Source organism: Halyomorpha halys, unplaced genomic scaffold, assembly GCF_000696795.3.
Source record: "Halyomorpha halys isolate HHAL.00 unplaced genomic scaffold, Hhal_1.1 Scaffold365.1, whole genome shotgun sequence".
NCBI classification, from domain to species: domain Eukaryota; kingdom Metazoa; phylum Arthropoda; class Insecta; order Hemiptera; family Pentatomidae; genus Halyomorpha; species Halyomorpha halys.
The window spans coordinates 322,974-338,269 of NW_027107925.1; the positions used below are offsets into that span (position 1 = coordinate 322,974).

At 33.9% G+C, this 15,296-nt stretch overlaps 1 protein-coding gene and 1 long non-coding RNA gene across 2 annotated transcripts in view; one reads left to right on the forward strand and one right to left on the reverse strand.

The window, feature by feature from the left end:
- The window catches only part of LOC106681798 (uncharacterized), a 21,950-nt gene extending 11,072 nt beyond the window's left edge, over positions 1 to 10,878 (forward strand). The window contains exons 8-11 of the mRNA XM_014422307.3: positions 18 to 98; positions 6,323 to 6,475; positions 6,568 to 6,675; positions 8,914 to 10,878. Of these exons, the coding sequence (XP_014277793.1) occupies positions 18 to 98; positions 6,323 to 6,475; positions 6,568 to 6,675; positions 8,914 to 9,128 (557 nt within the window). The 3' untranslated portion in view covers positions 9,129 to 10,878. The remainder of the gene's footprint in view (positions 1 to 17; positions 99 to 6,322; positions 6,476 to 6,567; positions 6,676 to 8,913) is intronic.
- A 3,578-nt stretch (positions 10,879 to 14,456) lies between these two features.
- Positions 14,457 to 15,296, reverse strand: part of LOC136795504 (uncharacterized) — a 7,414-nt gene continuing 6,574 nt past the window's right edge. The window contains exons 2-3 of the long non-coding RNA XR_010843133.1: positions 14,665 to 14,802; positions 14,457 to 14,587 (exon numbers count right to left, since the gene is read on the reverse strand). This is a non-coding gene — a long non-coding RNA (uncharacterized lncRNA). The remainder of the gene's footprint in view (positions 14,588 to 14,664; positions 14,803 to 15,296) is intronic.

The window sequence follows — 15,296 nt, forward strand, 5'->3', positions numbered from 1 at the left end:
TTTTTTTTTTTTTTCAGGTTCCTCTTACAATTTAAAATTATTTTCCACATTCACTGTTAAGGGAACCATTATTGACATATTACCTAATCTGTCACAAGGTAATTTTTTTTTTTAATTTAGTGTTAATATTTAATTATGTACCTATTAAAAAAAAAATTCAATGTAAAGGTTTGTTAATAATTTTCTGTTAATGTGATTGAATTTTGAAGAAGATGGTCGGGATGTGGTGACTTACACTTGTTAACTGCCTTTTAAACTGATAGCCCCGATGAAGACCTACAAAGTGGGGCTATACATTGGCAATAAATAGTTGTTAACTATTGTTTGTTCCTTTTGACCTCACCCCCGACCATCTCCTTCATATTTGAAAAATAAGGATTATCATTTATATATTAGAGTACATGTATTATTGATCATAATCCTAAGACTCCCCCTGTCAACAATGGCAGAATGTATATATATAGGATTAAGGAGCCAAATAAATGAGTATATGAAGTGATCTCATGTGTCCCTTTTACATGAGATCACTTCATATACTCTTAATATCTCTTTTTTTAAGTCTTTTCTTTTGACTGAACTTATCTGGTGCCGAAACCCTGGAACTTTTAGATTGTGTAAGACGAACGCAACACTTGAACTGTTTTTGTTTTTTTCTTTCTTTCTTCTTTTCTTTCTCTAATCATTTATTCAAGCCTTTGTCTCTCATTTTGGCTTCGGCTGAAATTTTAAGAAAAAAAATATTCTGAGAGCAGCGGTATTAACAGTGCCAAGTAATCTTTCTGCAGTTGCAATGATTAAGTCACAACAAAATCAGGGACTTCCTCCACTACCAACAATGACCTTGGCGGCAGCACATGCAACCCCCTTAGAATGGATCAAGGTTCGCACCGGGACAGCGCAGGAGTTGAGGAGGGCTGTCTCAGATTTAGACATATTCACGGGAGAATTAGGTGAGTTGAACCATTTTATAAAAGGTGGAGATCACCTGATGGCACGGATAGCGGCAAAAGAAGGGGAAAATCTGCTGGACGCGAATGATGCTAGCTAAGTTGTTACAAGTGGTAGTGGTTTGCTGAATAAAACGGCACATCCTAAACTGAATCCAGACCGATTAGGACACGCCGTGGAACCTGGTAAAGGATAGATTGAAAAAGGCATTTGGCAGTGGCCGATGGACAACCGAAGAAGACATCTTTCAGATGTTCCGGGAAGAGAAGAGGTTCAGGCAGAGTAATGGACAGTTCGTAGGAGTTCTTCTTAATCAGATTACAGAAAAGATGAGGGAAACGAGGAGTCCAGTAGAAGAGGAAGCGATCATGGCATTCCTCTCCACAATATTAAAGGTACAGCTAGCCAGGGAAATCGGAAAACGAGAAGGGTTACCCCGTTGTCCACTGTGTGCAAGAAATGATAGACACCAGTGCAAGACAAGAGGAGATGAGTTTGGAGATTGAAGAGACCTGATGGAAATGGGTCTCATACAGTCGGCCAAGAGTGGATCAGAACCGGACTGTTAGTGGCCCATGCACAAAATGCTTTGAGTGCGGGAATGAGGGGCATATTGCAAGCCAGTGCCCGTATCTATATAGGCACGAGGGTCAAAAATTGAGCAGGGAAGTGGGATATCAGAATTGGGGGACAAACACTCCAATACCAGAGGGCAGGGAGAGAAGGTTGTGTCAAGGTGGGAGCAATTAGCCAGGAACTAGATTGGAAACAACGAATAAAACAGGAATACACATATACATTTTCTTTAACGAGGGGGGTGTAGTGAGTGTAACAGGAAGAACAGTGCATGAAATACAATTAAAACAGGAGAAAGTAACCCATGAGAAAGAGCGCCGATATCCGCAAGCACTGAGGGAGCACATAAGGAAACAGCTTGAGGATATGAAGAGACAGGGTACCATCATAAATAGCACATCGCCTTTTAATAATCCGTTGTGGGTGGTTAGAAAGAAGGCAGCGGAGGAGGAAGCAGAAAGATACAGGGTTGTCATCGACTACCGAAAATTAAATAAAAATATGATTGACGAACAGTATCCGATCCCACGGATGGAAGATATTCTGGATAGACTGGGTGGAGCTACAATATTTAGTACATTAGACCTAAAAGCGGGGTATCACCAAATCAAGATGCACCCAAAGGACCCATCACCTTCCAGAGATTTATGGACGAGTTCCTCAGAGGACTGGATGAAAACATGATTGGTCTTCAGTAAATCAAAACAGGAACATGAGGCGCATTTGAAGACTGTATTCGAGAGAGTTTGACAATTTGGATTTAAGCTGTAAGAAGAAAAATCATTGATAGGACATGAGGAGATTACTTTCCTTGGACATACCAATTCCAGGCATGGGGTCAAACCGAATGCTAAGAAGGTTGAGGCACTTCATCAAATGGCCATGCCCAGGACTTCTCTACTCATGAAGGTGGAATACATAAAGTATGGACAGAGCTGCGTCAACATCATATGGTCGCAACCAGGGGCACGAGAAGACCAAGTATGCCGTGCACTATTAGACGCATCAAAAGCAGGGAGAACATACTATCTGTATGTAGGCAACACCATTATATGGGATAAGATCAAATGGCTGTGAAGAAATGAACAGATAGGAATCAACCGAACGCTTGTCTGTTGCACGAGAATGGTAGAAATCCTTCGAGATTATGAACGGTAAAAGGAGGTCACTCTCCCCTAGGCTGTTTTAGCTGCACTCAGGACATGGCTAAAATTGTATGCAGTTCTGGATCGAATTTCATCCGACGGGGGGAGGGAGTTCGACAATACCTCAATTAGAGAAGAAATGAAAGCGTTGAGGATGGGCTGGCACATTAACACTTCGGGTCATCCAAAAAGTAGAGGGGGAGTGGAGAGACTTCACAGCACCCTAAGTGACCACCTGAGAGTTTACCATGCGGACAAAGGGTTGGAGCTGGACGAGGCGATGGTAAGGGCAGTGACCACGTACAACCATTCCATCCACACCACTACGGGTTTTTCACTGTTCGAAGTTCTATTTGGCCTTCAAGGGCGTCGCAGGAATTTTAGAGACACAGCAGAAGCAGAGGGGGAAATCGTCAGTCACGGGATGAATATGCGAAAGTTATGGGAAAAAGCGAAAGGGTGGATCGAACGGGAGAAAAGCGGCGAGTGGCACGTCAGAATTTGGATCTCCATGATGTGCTGAGAGATATTAAAATTAGGACGGTTGTATGTCGTAGGTTAGGGTCCAATAGGAGCAAAGAATCCTTGCGCTATGAGGGGCCATTCCTGGTGATTACAATCAGGGAACACAATGTAGTCACAATAGAAAGCTTACAAGAACCGAAGAAGAGGCGTATGGTTCATATTGAACAGTTAAGGTTCCCAGTGATGGTAACGCTGTAAGCGCCTGGAGTTTCTTCTCACCAAAAATATATATTATTTTTGTTTTTGTTGGTTATATTTCTTTTTCTCTTCCTCTTGGTTGTCTCCAACTGTTTAAAGATGAGTCTTGTAAATAGAAGTAGTTATGTTTTATGTATTGTTATTTTCCAGGTGCAAGCAGGCATTTGAAAAAGTGTACTTGATTTTTTTTTACATATAAGTTTGATTTATGTTTTATTACAAGTGTTTGATTGCATTTTATTTGTTTGATTTTTAGTTTTTGAGAGGGTGTTCGTAAACTGACAGAGGAGAGTTATATTCAGAGTACATGTATTATTGATCATAATCCTAAGACTCCCCGTGTCAACAATGGCAGAATGTATATATATATATATGAACACCCTTTCATAAACTAAAAATCAAACAAATAAAATGCAATCAAACACTTGTAATAAAACACAACTCATATAAATATATATATGGGATTAAGGAGCCAAATAAATGAGTATATATGAAGTGATCTCGTGTGTCTCATTACTAGTCCCTTTTTATATCTCTTTTTTTTTAAGTCTTTTCTTTTGGCTGAAAATATCTTTATATATATAAATATAGCCTTCATCAGGGCTAGGAACAAAGAACAAGATAACAACCAATGAATAAAAAATAAAATATAAACAGAATGACATAAAGTAAATAACTGTACAGAATCAAATTAATAAAATTAAAATGATGAAAGAAGTAGAAAATAAAATGTATATATAGGTAATTAAATAAGTTAGTAAAAATAACATAATTAAGGAAATAAAATAAAAGATTGAAGTTATATAATGCGAAGGGATATGAATATTTTAGTTTATTAATAATAAAAAATTTAAATTATGGAAAGAAAAAATAAAATTGAGAAAAAGAATAGAGAAGGGAGGGAGGGTAAAATAAAAATAGGAAAAAAAAAGAGTAAAACATAAAACGCATCTGTTAGCATGAAATCTGACAGCCAAGTGAGCTCTGCATTGCGAATGGCTAGATTCCAAATTAAAAAATACGTTACAAAGATGAAGAGGTATTTTGGAGGAAATGTTACTAATGGGTAAAAAATAAAAAGTAGAAAATGTTTAAAAGAAGAAAGCTTGTGAGAGGGTGATGACAAATGGAAAATGTTTAAAAAAATTACCATTTTTCCTATCTTGAATCCCTTCAAATCTGTTGTAAATCTTGCCTTCCAGGGTCTGTTCTTTAACCGAATTTCAGAACTGGCCATGGGCAATCCTCTAGCTCCCTTTCTTTCCAACATTGTCCTTAATGATTAGCTTGATTCAGTTATCCCACTGTTTCCAGTTGACATTATCCTTATTAAAAAATATGTAGATGACCTCCTCCTTGTCTTAAGTCCTGATAAAATACCTGATATTTTATCCACCTTTAATTCTTACCACCCACGTCTTAATTTTACTGTAGAAATTGAAAATAATAACTCTCTTCCTTCCCTTGATTCTTATTTTCATGAAAAAACACACCACATTAAAGAAATACTCTTACCTGATAACTTCCCCCTCCATATCATTCATAAACTTATTTACAACTGCAAAAATTGTCTCCCCACTTCACCCAATTCTTCACAACCCCTCTCTATCCCCTTATACAGGTCACTACTATACCCCCTCTCTCTTTCCGATAACGTCCAAAAATTCTTATGTTCTGCTATACCTTACCTTTGTATTGCTTTGTATTAGACCTCACAACACACTATCTAAAATTTACTCAAAGCTAAAAGACTCTATCCCTCTTCTACATTGATCACATATCGTATACCGCATCTCTTGCACCACCCCTAATAGTAATTCTGCTTACATCGGTGAAAACAAAAACCTCTTAAAAGACCTTATCAAGCAACACAAATATTCTGTTTCCTCACATAATCATCTGCCTCAAAACTTTCGGAACATTCCTTTTTTTTTTATTCTGAGTCTAGCCATTCATGGCACGGAGCTCACTTGGCTGTCCAATTTCATGCTAACAGGTGTGTTTTAAGTTCTACTATCTTTGTTTTCCTATCTTTATTTTACCCTCCCCTCCTTCTCTATTCTTTTCTTAATTTTCCTTACTCATGTTATTAGTTATGTTCACCATATATTATTATTGTTATGTTTTCAATTTTTCTATTCACTTCTTTTGTCTACCTTAATTTCATATTTTGTTTCTTTATCTAATATTATAGTTACATATTTCATCAGTTACATATATTTTTTTCTCTCAATTTTATTTTTTCTTTCCATAATTTTAATTTCCAATTATCAATAAATTAAAATATTCATATTCCTTTGCATTATATAACTTCAATTTTTTATTTAATTTCCTTAATTATGTTCTATTTACTTATTCAATTACCTGTATATACATTTTATTATCCACTTCTTTCATCACTTTAATTTTATTAATTTCATTTTGTACGATTATTTGCTTTATATTATTCAGTTTATATTTTATTTTTTGTATTCATTGGTTGTTATCTTATTCTTTGTTCTTAGTCCTGATGAAGGTTAGAAATTCTGGCCAAAACGTTGGCTACGAATAACAGATTGAAGAAGAAAAATTTACAACTGCACGGCTTGTCTATTGTCTCTAAAATAGAAGTTAACTTAGGTTATCTTATATTATGAATCACAATAGCTATTACTATGTTAGGAATACCAAATTTTTTGCTAATCAAAAATGATGGTTCATATAGTTACTCAACTGTATCTCTGATAGAAGGACTAATGAATTGTTTTGTTGTGATTTCCATGTTCAGCTGGCAAAAATAAATTAATATCACATAATTTTGAACAGAAAAGATTTATTTTGTTGTTAAGTATTATAAACCATGATTTGAGAGACTAATTATAACTTGTTTTTATTTTTCTATTTTTTTTACTTCATTATTTTTGTTAAATTTATGTACATTTATTTTTTAGAAAATTATGGTAATTTAGTGAAAGGGTTTTGCAATGAAGGATGTAGAAAGTTATACTCATTTGAAGACTATAAAAAGATGGAACCTCTTAATCCTTCATGTTCTTTTTGTAAATATAGTTATCATGTTGCTTGTCCTCAATGTTCAAAAGAAGGTAATAATTTATTTAAATAATTTTAATTCCCAATTATTCTACTAGATATTTTACAATTGATATTATTAATTAATTATTATGTTTTCTTCTAGGATCAAAACTAGCTCTATGCCTTTATTTTGATTTTGAAATTCATCTATTTGATGGGGAAAATGTATTGAGGATAGAAGTTGATCATAAAGGTGCACTTGATTTTCTAGGTAACAGTTTTCTATTCAACCATTCAATTTTTAATGTTAATTTAGATTTAAATTATTCTACACATTTATCAGATTAGTTAAGTACTAATTAAACATCAGTTTTTTTTCTCACTTTTGATATGTATTTATTTTTTACATCGATGGCTTACTTCACAGTGGTGCTAAGTAAATTTCCACTGACTTTACTACCTTACTAATTTTTGATTTATTTTCCTAAAAGTAAGAACCCTTAATTGTATTTAGATGATACTAAAGAATTAATTTAGTTCACTTATCATTAAACTTTCTGAGATTAACTTTATGTATGTTCAGATATTTACTGCATTCCTCCCTCCTTTGTGAAAAAAAATAACTAAATATTTCTGAAAAATTAATTCCACTATCTATTTATGACTACAGTTGTAATGATTGTTCCACTATTATATTATTAAAGTTACTTTATTTATAATATTAACACTTTCTTGAGACTGGTTAATATTGTTTAAATAAAAAATATTTTATCCATTTTAGTCTCAAAACATATTTATTCAATTTATAAGTCCAGCGTTTCGGCCAATTCGGCCATCCTCAGGGGCAATCTTAATACAATTTTAGAACTAAATCATTTTAAAACACTTCATGTGTTTATCAAGGCTAGTCTGCCCAGGTCAATCCAACAAATTAGTCAATTTCCACATTAAATTAAAAATTAAAATTATTTATCACAGTCACCTTCTTTGTTAAAAATTTATCACAACAGTATTTGTAACCTTCCACACGCTCTATATTTTTTATATCGATGGCTTACTTCACAGTGGTGCTAAGTACATTTCCACTAACTTTACTAACGTACTACATTTTGATTTATTTTTTTAAAAGAGAAAATCTTTAATTTTATTTTTCGTAAAGCTAGTGGAAATGTTCTTAGCACAACTGTGAAGTAAGTCATCGATATTGTATCAGTTTTTGTGTTATTTATCACTCATACACTTATTCTAAAGTAATTATTGTAATATACTGTTGCATATTAGAAAATTTATTAAAATTATCTGTACCTATCAAGCAATAAGGTAACAAAGTTAGAAAATAGATAACATGAAATAAAAGTAAACTAAGGTGTGGCTAAATATGTTAAAATTTATATAGCAATGAACAAGTAAATTAAAGAAAATAAAAATAAATTGTACAGTGAAAAATAGAAATAAACAAGAAATACAAAATTTGATGTCATGTTTATTTCGAATATTTGAGTGGATAGATGCTCTCAGTGTATCAAAATATTTAGTTCGAATATTTTATTCAAAAAGTAATACAATTGTTGTATAGTAAACATTTTGGTTTGTATAGTGAGCCATTTTTGCTCTCATAGCCTCATATGTATTGGACAATAACTCATGAACAGTAGGATGTATGAAAAAAATTATAAGGACTAAATTTATTCTTCAGTTAATGCCCAATGAAAAATGTTCTTTGGAAAATTTGTATTTGAGCATTTTGGAAGGGATTAATTATTCTTAATGTAATGAGTAGATATCACATATACATGGTGGTCATTTCGGATTTATGAGTTCTTTATAACCCAACAGCATAATTTGAATGTGAGCTCCCAATGTTCCCATTATGTAGCATATAATTAAGAGATTCCACACAAATTGTACATCCTCTTCATAAAAAATCATATAGAATACACTTTGGACATTAAGATTCACAAGGAGAATTCAATCCTTGACAATTATAGCTGTATTGCAGTTGGAATCATCACTTGAAAGATATGGCATTTTACAGGGCCTGCATGCATAAGTGGCTCACCACATAGTCTACTACTCCATAAACTTTTAAAATGCCTTTTAATGTCAGAATAGCCTGTAAGTTCTCCAATCCTTAGTTGGAATGCTTAGTATGTTAGAATTTCATCAGTACCTGGGACCCTGGAGTCTTATATGCATTTATAAGTTTTGTCAGAGCCCACTCTTCCTCCACAATAAGGTCTTCTCTATAAGTCAGAGTTGAAGGGTCTACTATTTCCTTTTTACATCCATATATCAGGTGAAATAGAATTTCCTAAGTACATGTTGGTGATTTATGTAACATATGGGTTTTTCTAAGCATCTAATAGGTGCTGAAAAATGCCGCTAAAAGATCGGTCGAACTATGATGCGTTAAATCTATCTCTTATTATTTACTAACCTTATTACAAAATATTATACTATGCCTAAGCTATATTTTCTATGTTTTAAATTTTTTTTTTGTTGCTTACAGGTTGTAACCCTCAGTATTATTTAAAAGGAGATACCATATATAAAAAAATTAATAAAATAATTTTTCCTATTTCACAAGAGAAGAGGGTAGATCCTGTTCTCCTGAAAGCTAAAGTAAAAGTCATATCAAAATCAGGTGCAACAGTGCTGACGCTCGTAGGCAATACTTCTTTGAGGATAGACCTCACTTTCAAAGGAAAACATTATAAATTATAAATAAAGCATCAATTTATCTATTTAGGAATATTTGTAGTATAAACTGGTTATAAAGTGCAACAATGTATTAATTTAATGAAAGAATTACTTGTTTTCCTCCTGAGGATTTTGAGGGTTTTCAACTTCACATAAAATATATTTTGTTCTGGACCTAATCATTTGATTTTTACAAACTGGAAACTATTGAGTTTTATTTGAATTTATTTTTGTCATAAATCAGTTATTTCATGAATTCATAGACAGAATAATTGGCTCATACAATGTTTTGACTAGTTACTTAAATGCGGTGTTTGCTTAATTTATAAAGAAGGAAAAGGTTTCAATACATTACATTAGGAAAGAAAAATTGCAGTTTTAATCAGAGGTGATTTTAAATATCAATACAATTTATTTTTTCTCTCGTTATTATGTTCTTTATATTGTTCTGCCTATTCAAAATAGGATGATCAATATCGTACAGAACGTTGAGAATTTTTTTTGATTTGGAACAGTTGATTTATAGAAATTTATCTACACAATGTTGTAATAGAATAAATCAACCCATGGGTAGTCTGATTTGTGCCATACTTACATGGACGAGTTAATGTTATCGTTGGATACCCAGTTAACCAGTCTTTAATATTCTAAGTGTTTATTAAATGAAATAAATTATTTATCTTCTCAAAAACAATGAGATATTATAGTTCTTAAAATACTGACTTAAAAGACAAAAGTAGTTTTCCTCTTCAATGTTGCCAGTAATGTGTTAATAAGGAACGACAGAATCATTATTTGGTATTAATCCTGCAAGTATTAGGTGGATATTATTTTGAGTTACGCATAGGTTCATTCATCTCTTATTAAGTAAATTTGTGTGTAGTTATTTCTCGAACATATTACCACCTTCAGTAATCAAACCTGTGTCTTAACTTAAGTTGTTTTTGCTTGGTGTTGTACTGTTACAGTCTATTATTTTTTTAAGTTTAATGTTTTGTTAAGAATTTCTATTTATTCATTTAAAATATTATTTATTTATTATCCAAGTCAAATTATATTGATAGGAAGGTAAAAGTGAAACGGCTTCCTCCATACGAGTGCATAAAATGTATGTTCAATAATATCTGACTTAGCTGAATTTTGTGCATTGTATATAAACAAATAATGTCATTGTAAAAAAATAATGAAATATTAATTTATGAAAAATTAATTAAATGTAAGTGATTAAAGGTTGTATATATTTTTAATGCAGTATTGTACATATTTGTAAAAGAATGAAATGTAGTTGGAAATAATTAATATTTTATTGTAATTATATAAAAGTTTTACCTAATAATTTAATTCAGTATTGTATATATTACACAATTATTTTGTATATATTACACAATTATTTTGTATATATTACACAATTAAGGTTTACATTAATTTTGATATCTTTATAACCAAGTCTTATCATTTTACTTTCCTTAAAACCACTTAAGAAAGGAGTGTATTGTAATTGGGTCAAATGTGGTTTTATGTGTAGTTTTTAACAGATTTTTTAAAACCTGTTGTTCTCTAGACCATGGAGCCAATATGATGATTTTAATAGAACTTGCTTAAAGTCTTCTACAAAAAACACCACTAACTTGTCATAGATGATATGAATCTTCAAGAAAAGGAAGTTTGAAAAATGAAAATTTTATTTGCGCATAACTTGAAAGTATATATTACATGGTAATATTAAATTATGTATATATCAATTTGGTACTTAATAAAATTACCTAAGAAAAAAAAAATTGAAATGGGTTTATTATTAGCAGGACACCTTCATTTTTGTACCAATGTTTTTACTTGCCTAAAAGGTAAGGAAAATATTTTTATAAGGGCCAAATTTTTGATCTACAGTTTTCAACGGATTTATCTGTTTTAGAGACCCTATCCTACTAAAATAGCATTTCATTTTTGTTGTCTATAACCATGATTATCTCAGGAATGGAGAATCAACTTTGTTGCTTCTTCTTTTGTTCTGTAAGAGCTTGGTCTCCTGTTCCTATATCTTGAATTGAGCACACAGTGTGCAACAGAAAAATGTGTTTTTTCAAAAGAGTAGGACTCAAATGGCCCAAACGCATTTGATGAAACTTGCTTCATGTATTCTACTTAGAACCCTTTTAATTTTCATACATAACAAATCTTCAAGAACAGACTAAAAAGTTTTAAAGAAAAGAAAATTACATAATTCAAAAAGTATACATTTTATGGTAATATATGTACGCTACCAGTGCTAGGACTAGGCCTGGGTAGGAAGTGGATCAAAAGATCAAAGAGGGTTTCTTTTTTGTTTCAAATCTCCTTTATTCATTAAATCATTACTAAATATAAACATATGTACAATACATTTTATATATATATATATATATAAATACAATGTGTTGGTTTTTGCCCTTTTAGCTGTGCTCCATTCTAAGGGATGGCTGGATGTAATACAAGATTTTTGAAATATCACTGATCAATCTGAAAATATTTGAGGTGCTGGGGTGCACTTCAATTTTTTTTTTTTACTTTTCACTAAATCTATAGACACTAAAACTAAAAAAACTAAAACTGAAAATCGTTTCACTGTCACTTTTGCTGGGTTAAAGTTGTGATGGTCTCGGGTGTAAATTCTGCCATCGGGCTGGTGGAGGTGCTGGTGTCACTGTCTGGAAGATAGGTCAAAACTTGGAGGGAGTCAAAGAACTTGACGTGCCTCCGACCAATGAACTCTGCCACTGTGGGCAGTTCTAGGAGTTGATGCAGTTCCGGGGCTTCTTCCTCTTCCACGATGTTGTGCGGACCATCCTCTGCAGCATGGTGGAAACGCTGGAGGTATCGCTGTGTGCCTTCGGAGAGGTAGGTGAAGAGTGGTGACCCATAGAGGAGCGGCCTCAGAATGCTTTTGTATATCTGCAGTTTAAGCCGCAGAGAGAGCGCTGGTGATGTGAGGAGGTGGTTGAGTCTGTAAGACTGCCTTCTTACAGTTTTAGTTTTCTGGTAGATGTGGGTGGAGTAGTCACCATGCGTGGCCCTCAGGCGATCATGCCATATCTCGGTCTTTCACTGACATAGGAGATTTTTGATCTGTGTGGTAATTGTGTTGAGGGTCTTCTTCACAGCCGGATCTCTCGAGCGGTAGTGCCGGCTCTTCAAATTCCACCTGCTTACTATGAGTGCCATTATGTGAGGCGGGGGTCTTGGGTGGTAGGTTGGGATCGTTTGGAGCGCAGACTCCATGACACTCTCCATGAAGTGTTCTATGTAGTTGTTCACTTCCTCCACAGTGCGCAGTGTTGGTACATCTATCAATCTATGGCAGACCTCCTCCTTGAACCGGCTCCAGTCGACGTCGGCTCAGAGGTGCTACCGTGTACTTCATAGATCACCGGGCGGGGATCCGATGAGGTGAAATCAGCCATGGAGTAACTTGTGATACGGTGTGGCTGCCTTGTCAGCAGGAGGTCTATTGTGGATTGAAAGCCTGTACCAAAATGGCGGAAATTATGAGTTCCTGGATGAACTACCGTGAAGGCAGTTTTTACCACTTGTCTTCCCGCCAGGTTCGCTGATGTGTTATACCATAGAGTGTGTCTGGCGTTGAGATCTCCCACCAGCTAGTGGTTCGTCCTTGCCCTACAGGTGTCTAAGAGCTGCCGCAGTTCCGGTACTGACCCTCTAGGACGCCGGTAGATTCCCGTGATGTAGGTGGGCTGGTGCATCAGCACTTGAACTGTGATCAAAGAGGATTTAGAGCCTCTTATTTATAGCCCTAGTCCATGCGGCTGTGACCTACAAGCGGTCTGTACATGTCTGCTTCAGATAGTTTGGTGCATTGTTTTGATATTTATTAATCATTCTATTGATATTGTTAAGTATTAGATACAGACATCAATAATATATAAAAATGATAATATGTCTTTACAAAATAATGTAATATGTAAATTTGAGAGCTTCGATGAGGCTCGAGGTGCAGCGCTCTTGTGAGTTGTGACTAAACCGCTTGCTCCCTCTCGCTACATATATATTAACACTTGCAAGATAAGTGAATTTTCTTTTAAAAAACTGCTCAAACTTGTTTTTTAAAATTCTTTGATGAGTTAAAAATCTATCTTCTGGATCATTCCAGATAAGTCAATTATATGGATGGTCTATTCAAATTATTAAACAAAAACTGTTTTTTTAAAAGAAAAAACGGAGTTTCTAAAATATTCACAAAAAAAATAATTTTAATGTAGTCATGAATTCATAAGAAAAAAATTGTAGGATGTATACATCAAACAATTTTCACTCGCCCCTCTTCTCTCCAGGTAATTTGGGTTGAAATTAATCAACACTTGCTCACTTCAAAAAATATTTATACATTTATCCTCACTTTCAATTACCTTCCTAGATTTTCCTTTTTTTAAAAATTATTTCTATATTACTTACCAAAAATGAGAGTTGTAAAGTATCTGAATAACGGGAGATAGCCGAAAATTAGTAATATTTAATCTTCATAAGATAAGAAAATATAAAAAATTTAACATCTACAATGTAAACACTTCATAAATGCCTTGGAAAGGTTAAGGTGCCAGTAAGTGATAAGAAAAGTGATGCCAAAAATGCGGGCTTTATGAACACCGTGGGCGTGGCAGAGAAGCAAGTGGGGAGTTAAAACTAATTTCAGGCTACCTTCTGTCTCAATTTACATTACCATTGTTGAGTTTCACATTAATTCCTTCCTCCATTAAAACCCAAATTTATCATGGAAGGCTCAATGGATTTTGTTTATTGATGGACCATTGATTATTGAAAACAGTACATAATAAATTTCATATCCTGTTCATATTCGCTATTAAATGAACGGTTTTTTATTATGTACAAGAAGGTAATTCCTACTTAGCTGAACGCTGTAAACCAAAGGCATGCCCAAACTTCTTAGTTTTTGCTTCCATTTTCCCTTTGAAGGAGAGTAGGTTGTGTTGAGCGCGGGGTTGGTGGACACAAATAAAATGTTACTGTTCTTACTTTTTTTATAAGTTACGGTAAGATAACATAAAACGTTCTTAATGTAGTAAGAATAAACAATACTAACACACAACAAAGCTTGGCAACCGGCCGTTAGACCAAGTACATAACGGTTAGAGAACTACAATCGATATATTCACTGTTTGCCACAGAGCAACATGTATACAATAAAAAATGAATTTTTACATCTCATTTTAACAAGGTGCTCCATGCTCCTGATAAATGCTGCGAGTAAGACTGCTTTGTAGCACCTTTATTCTCCTCGCAAACTCGAGGGTTAAAATTTTAAAGAAAGTTAGAACTTAATCTTAGATAAAATTAAACAAATACTAAGAACAAAAAGTTATTATTTGGTGAGTCGTATCTTCGTTTTTATGCTTATTCCTTGGGCGATTAAAGTAGATATATCTTTCTGCTTCCGTCATCTGTTCCCAAACAATACTTCCCATACACGACAGCTAGTTAAAAATTACTAATTAGTTATATCAACTAGATAATATCATTTTAATCAAGATAAAGGGTAACGCTGTCTTACCTGTGTGGTGGTCAGTCCAGGGTAATCCTTTCTCAGTTCCTTCAAGAACAGGAAGAAAGGGTTTTTATTTTTATGCTTATATCTTCGGTAGATGTAAGCTTTGGACTTCTTGATAGTTCTGATTCGTCTGGTTTCAATCTGTAATTTATTGGATCAGTTGAGAATTATTACAATAAAAGCAACAGAACAAAAAATATTTATGGTGTGCTCACAAAGTTTCAAGACTGTTCTCAGAACCCAAAATGTACTTAACATTTCTGAACAGCGAACTTAAAAGTCTTTAATATATGCCTCTCGGACATCAAAATACCGTTCCCAGTGGTTTTTCCGTTATTTATAGGCTCTCTGGAACTTCCTTCGCACAGAAGGCTTTTCAAGGACCTCTTTGAAGCTGCCTGGATTGCTAGATTCGTTTCTTTTCAGGTTTCTCTGATTCTGGAAAACAAAAAGAAGTAGCTGGGAGCTATGTGGGGGCTGCGGTAGTTTTACTCCGTTGAACTTGACAAAACTTTGGCGGCGACTGGTCATGGTGTAGAAACCAATCATCTTTGACCTCTAGATGGACTAGATACAATGTTAAACTGAGCCGTGACAGTCTGTCCGGCAGGAAATAACTTTTTGTGGATCACTTC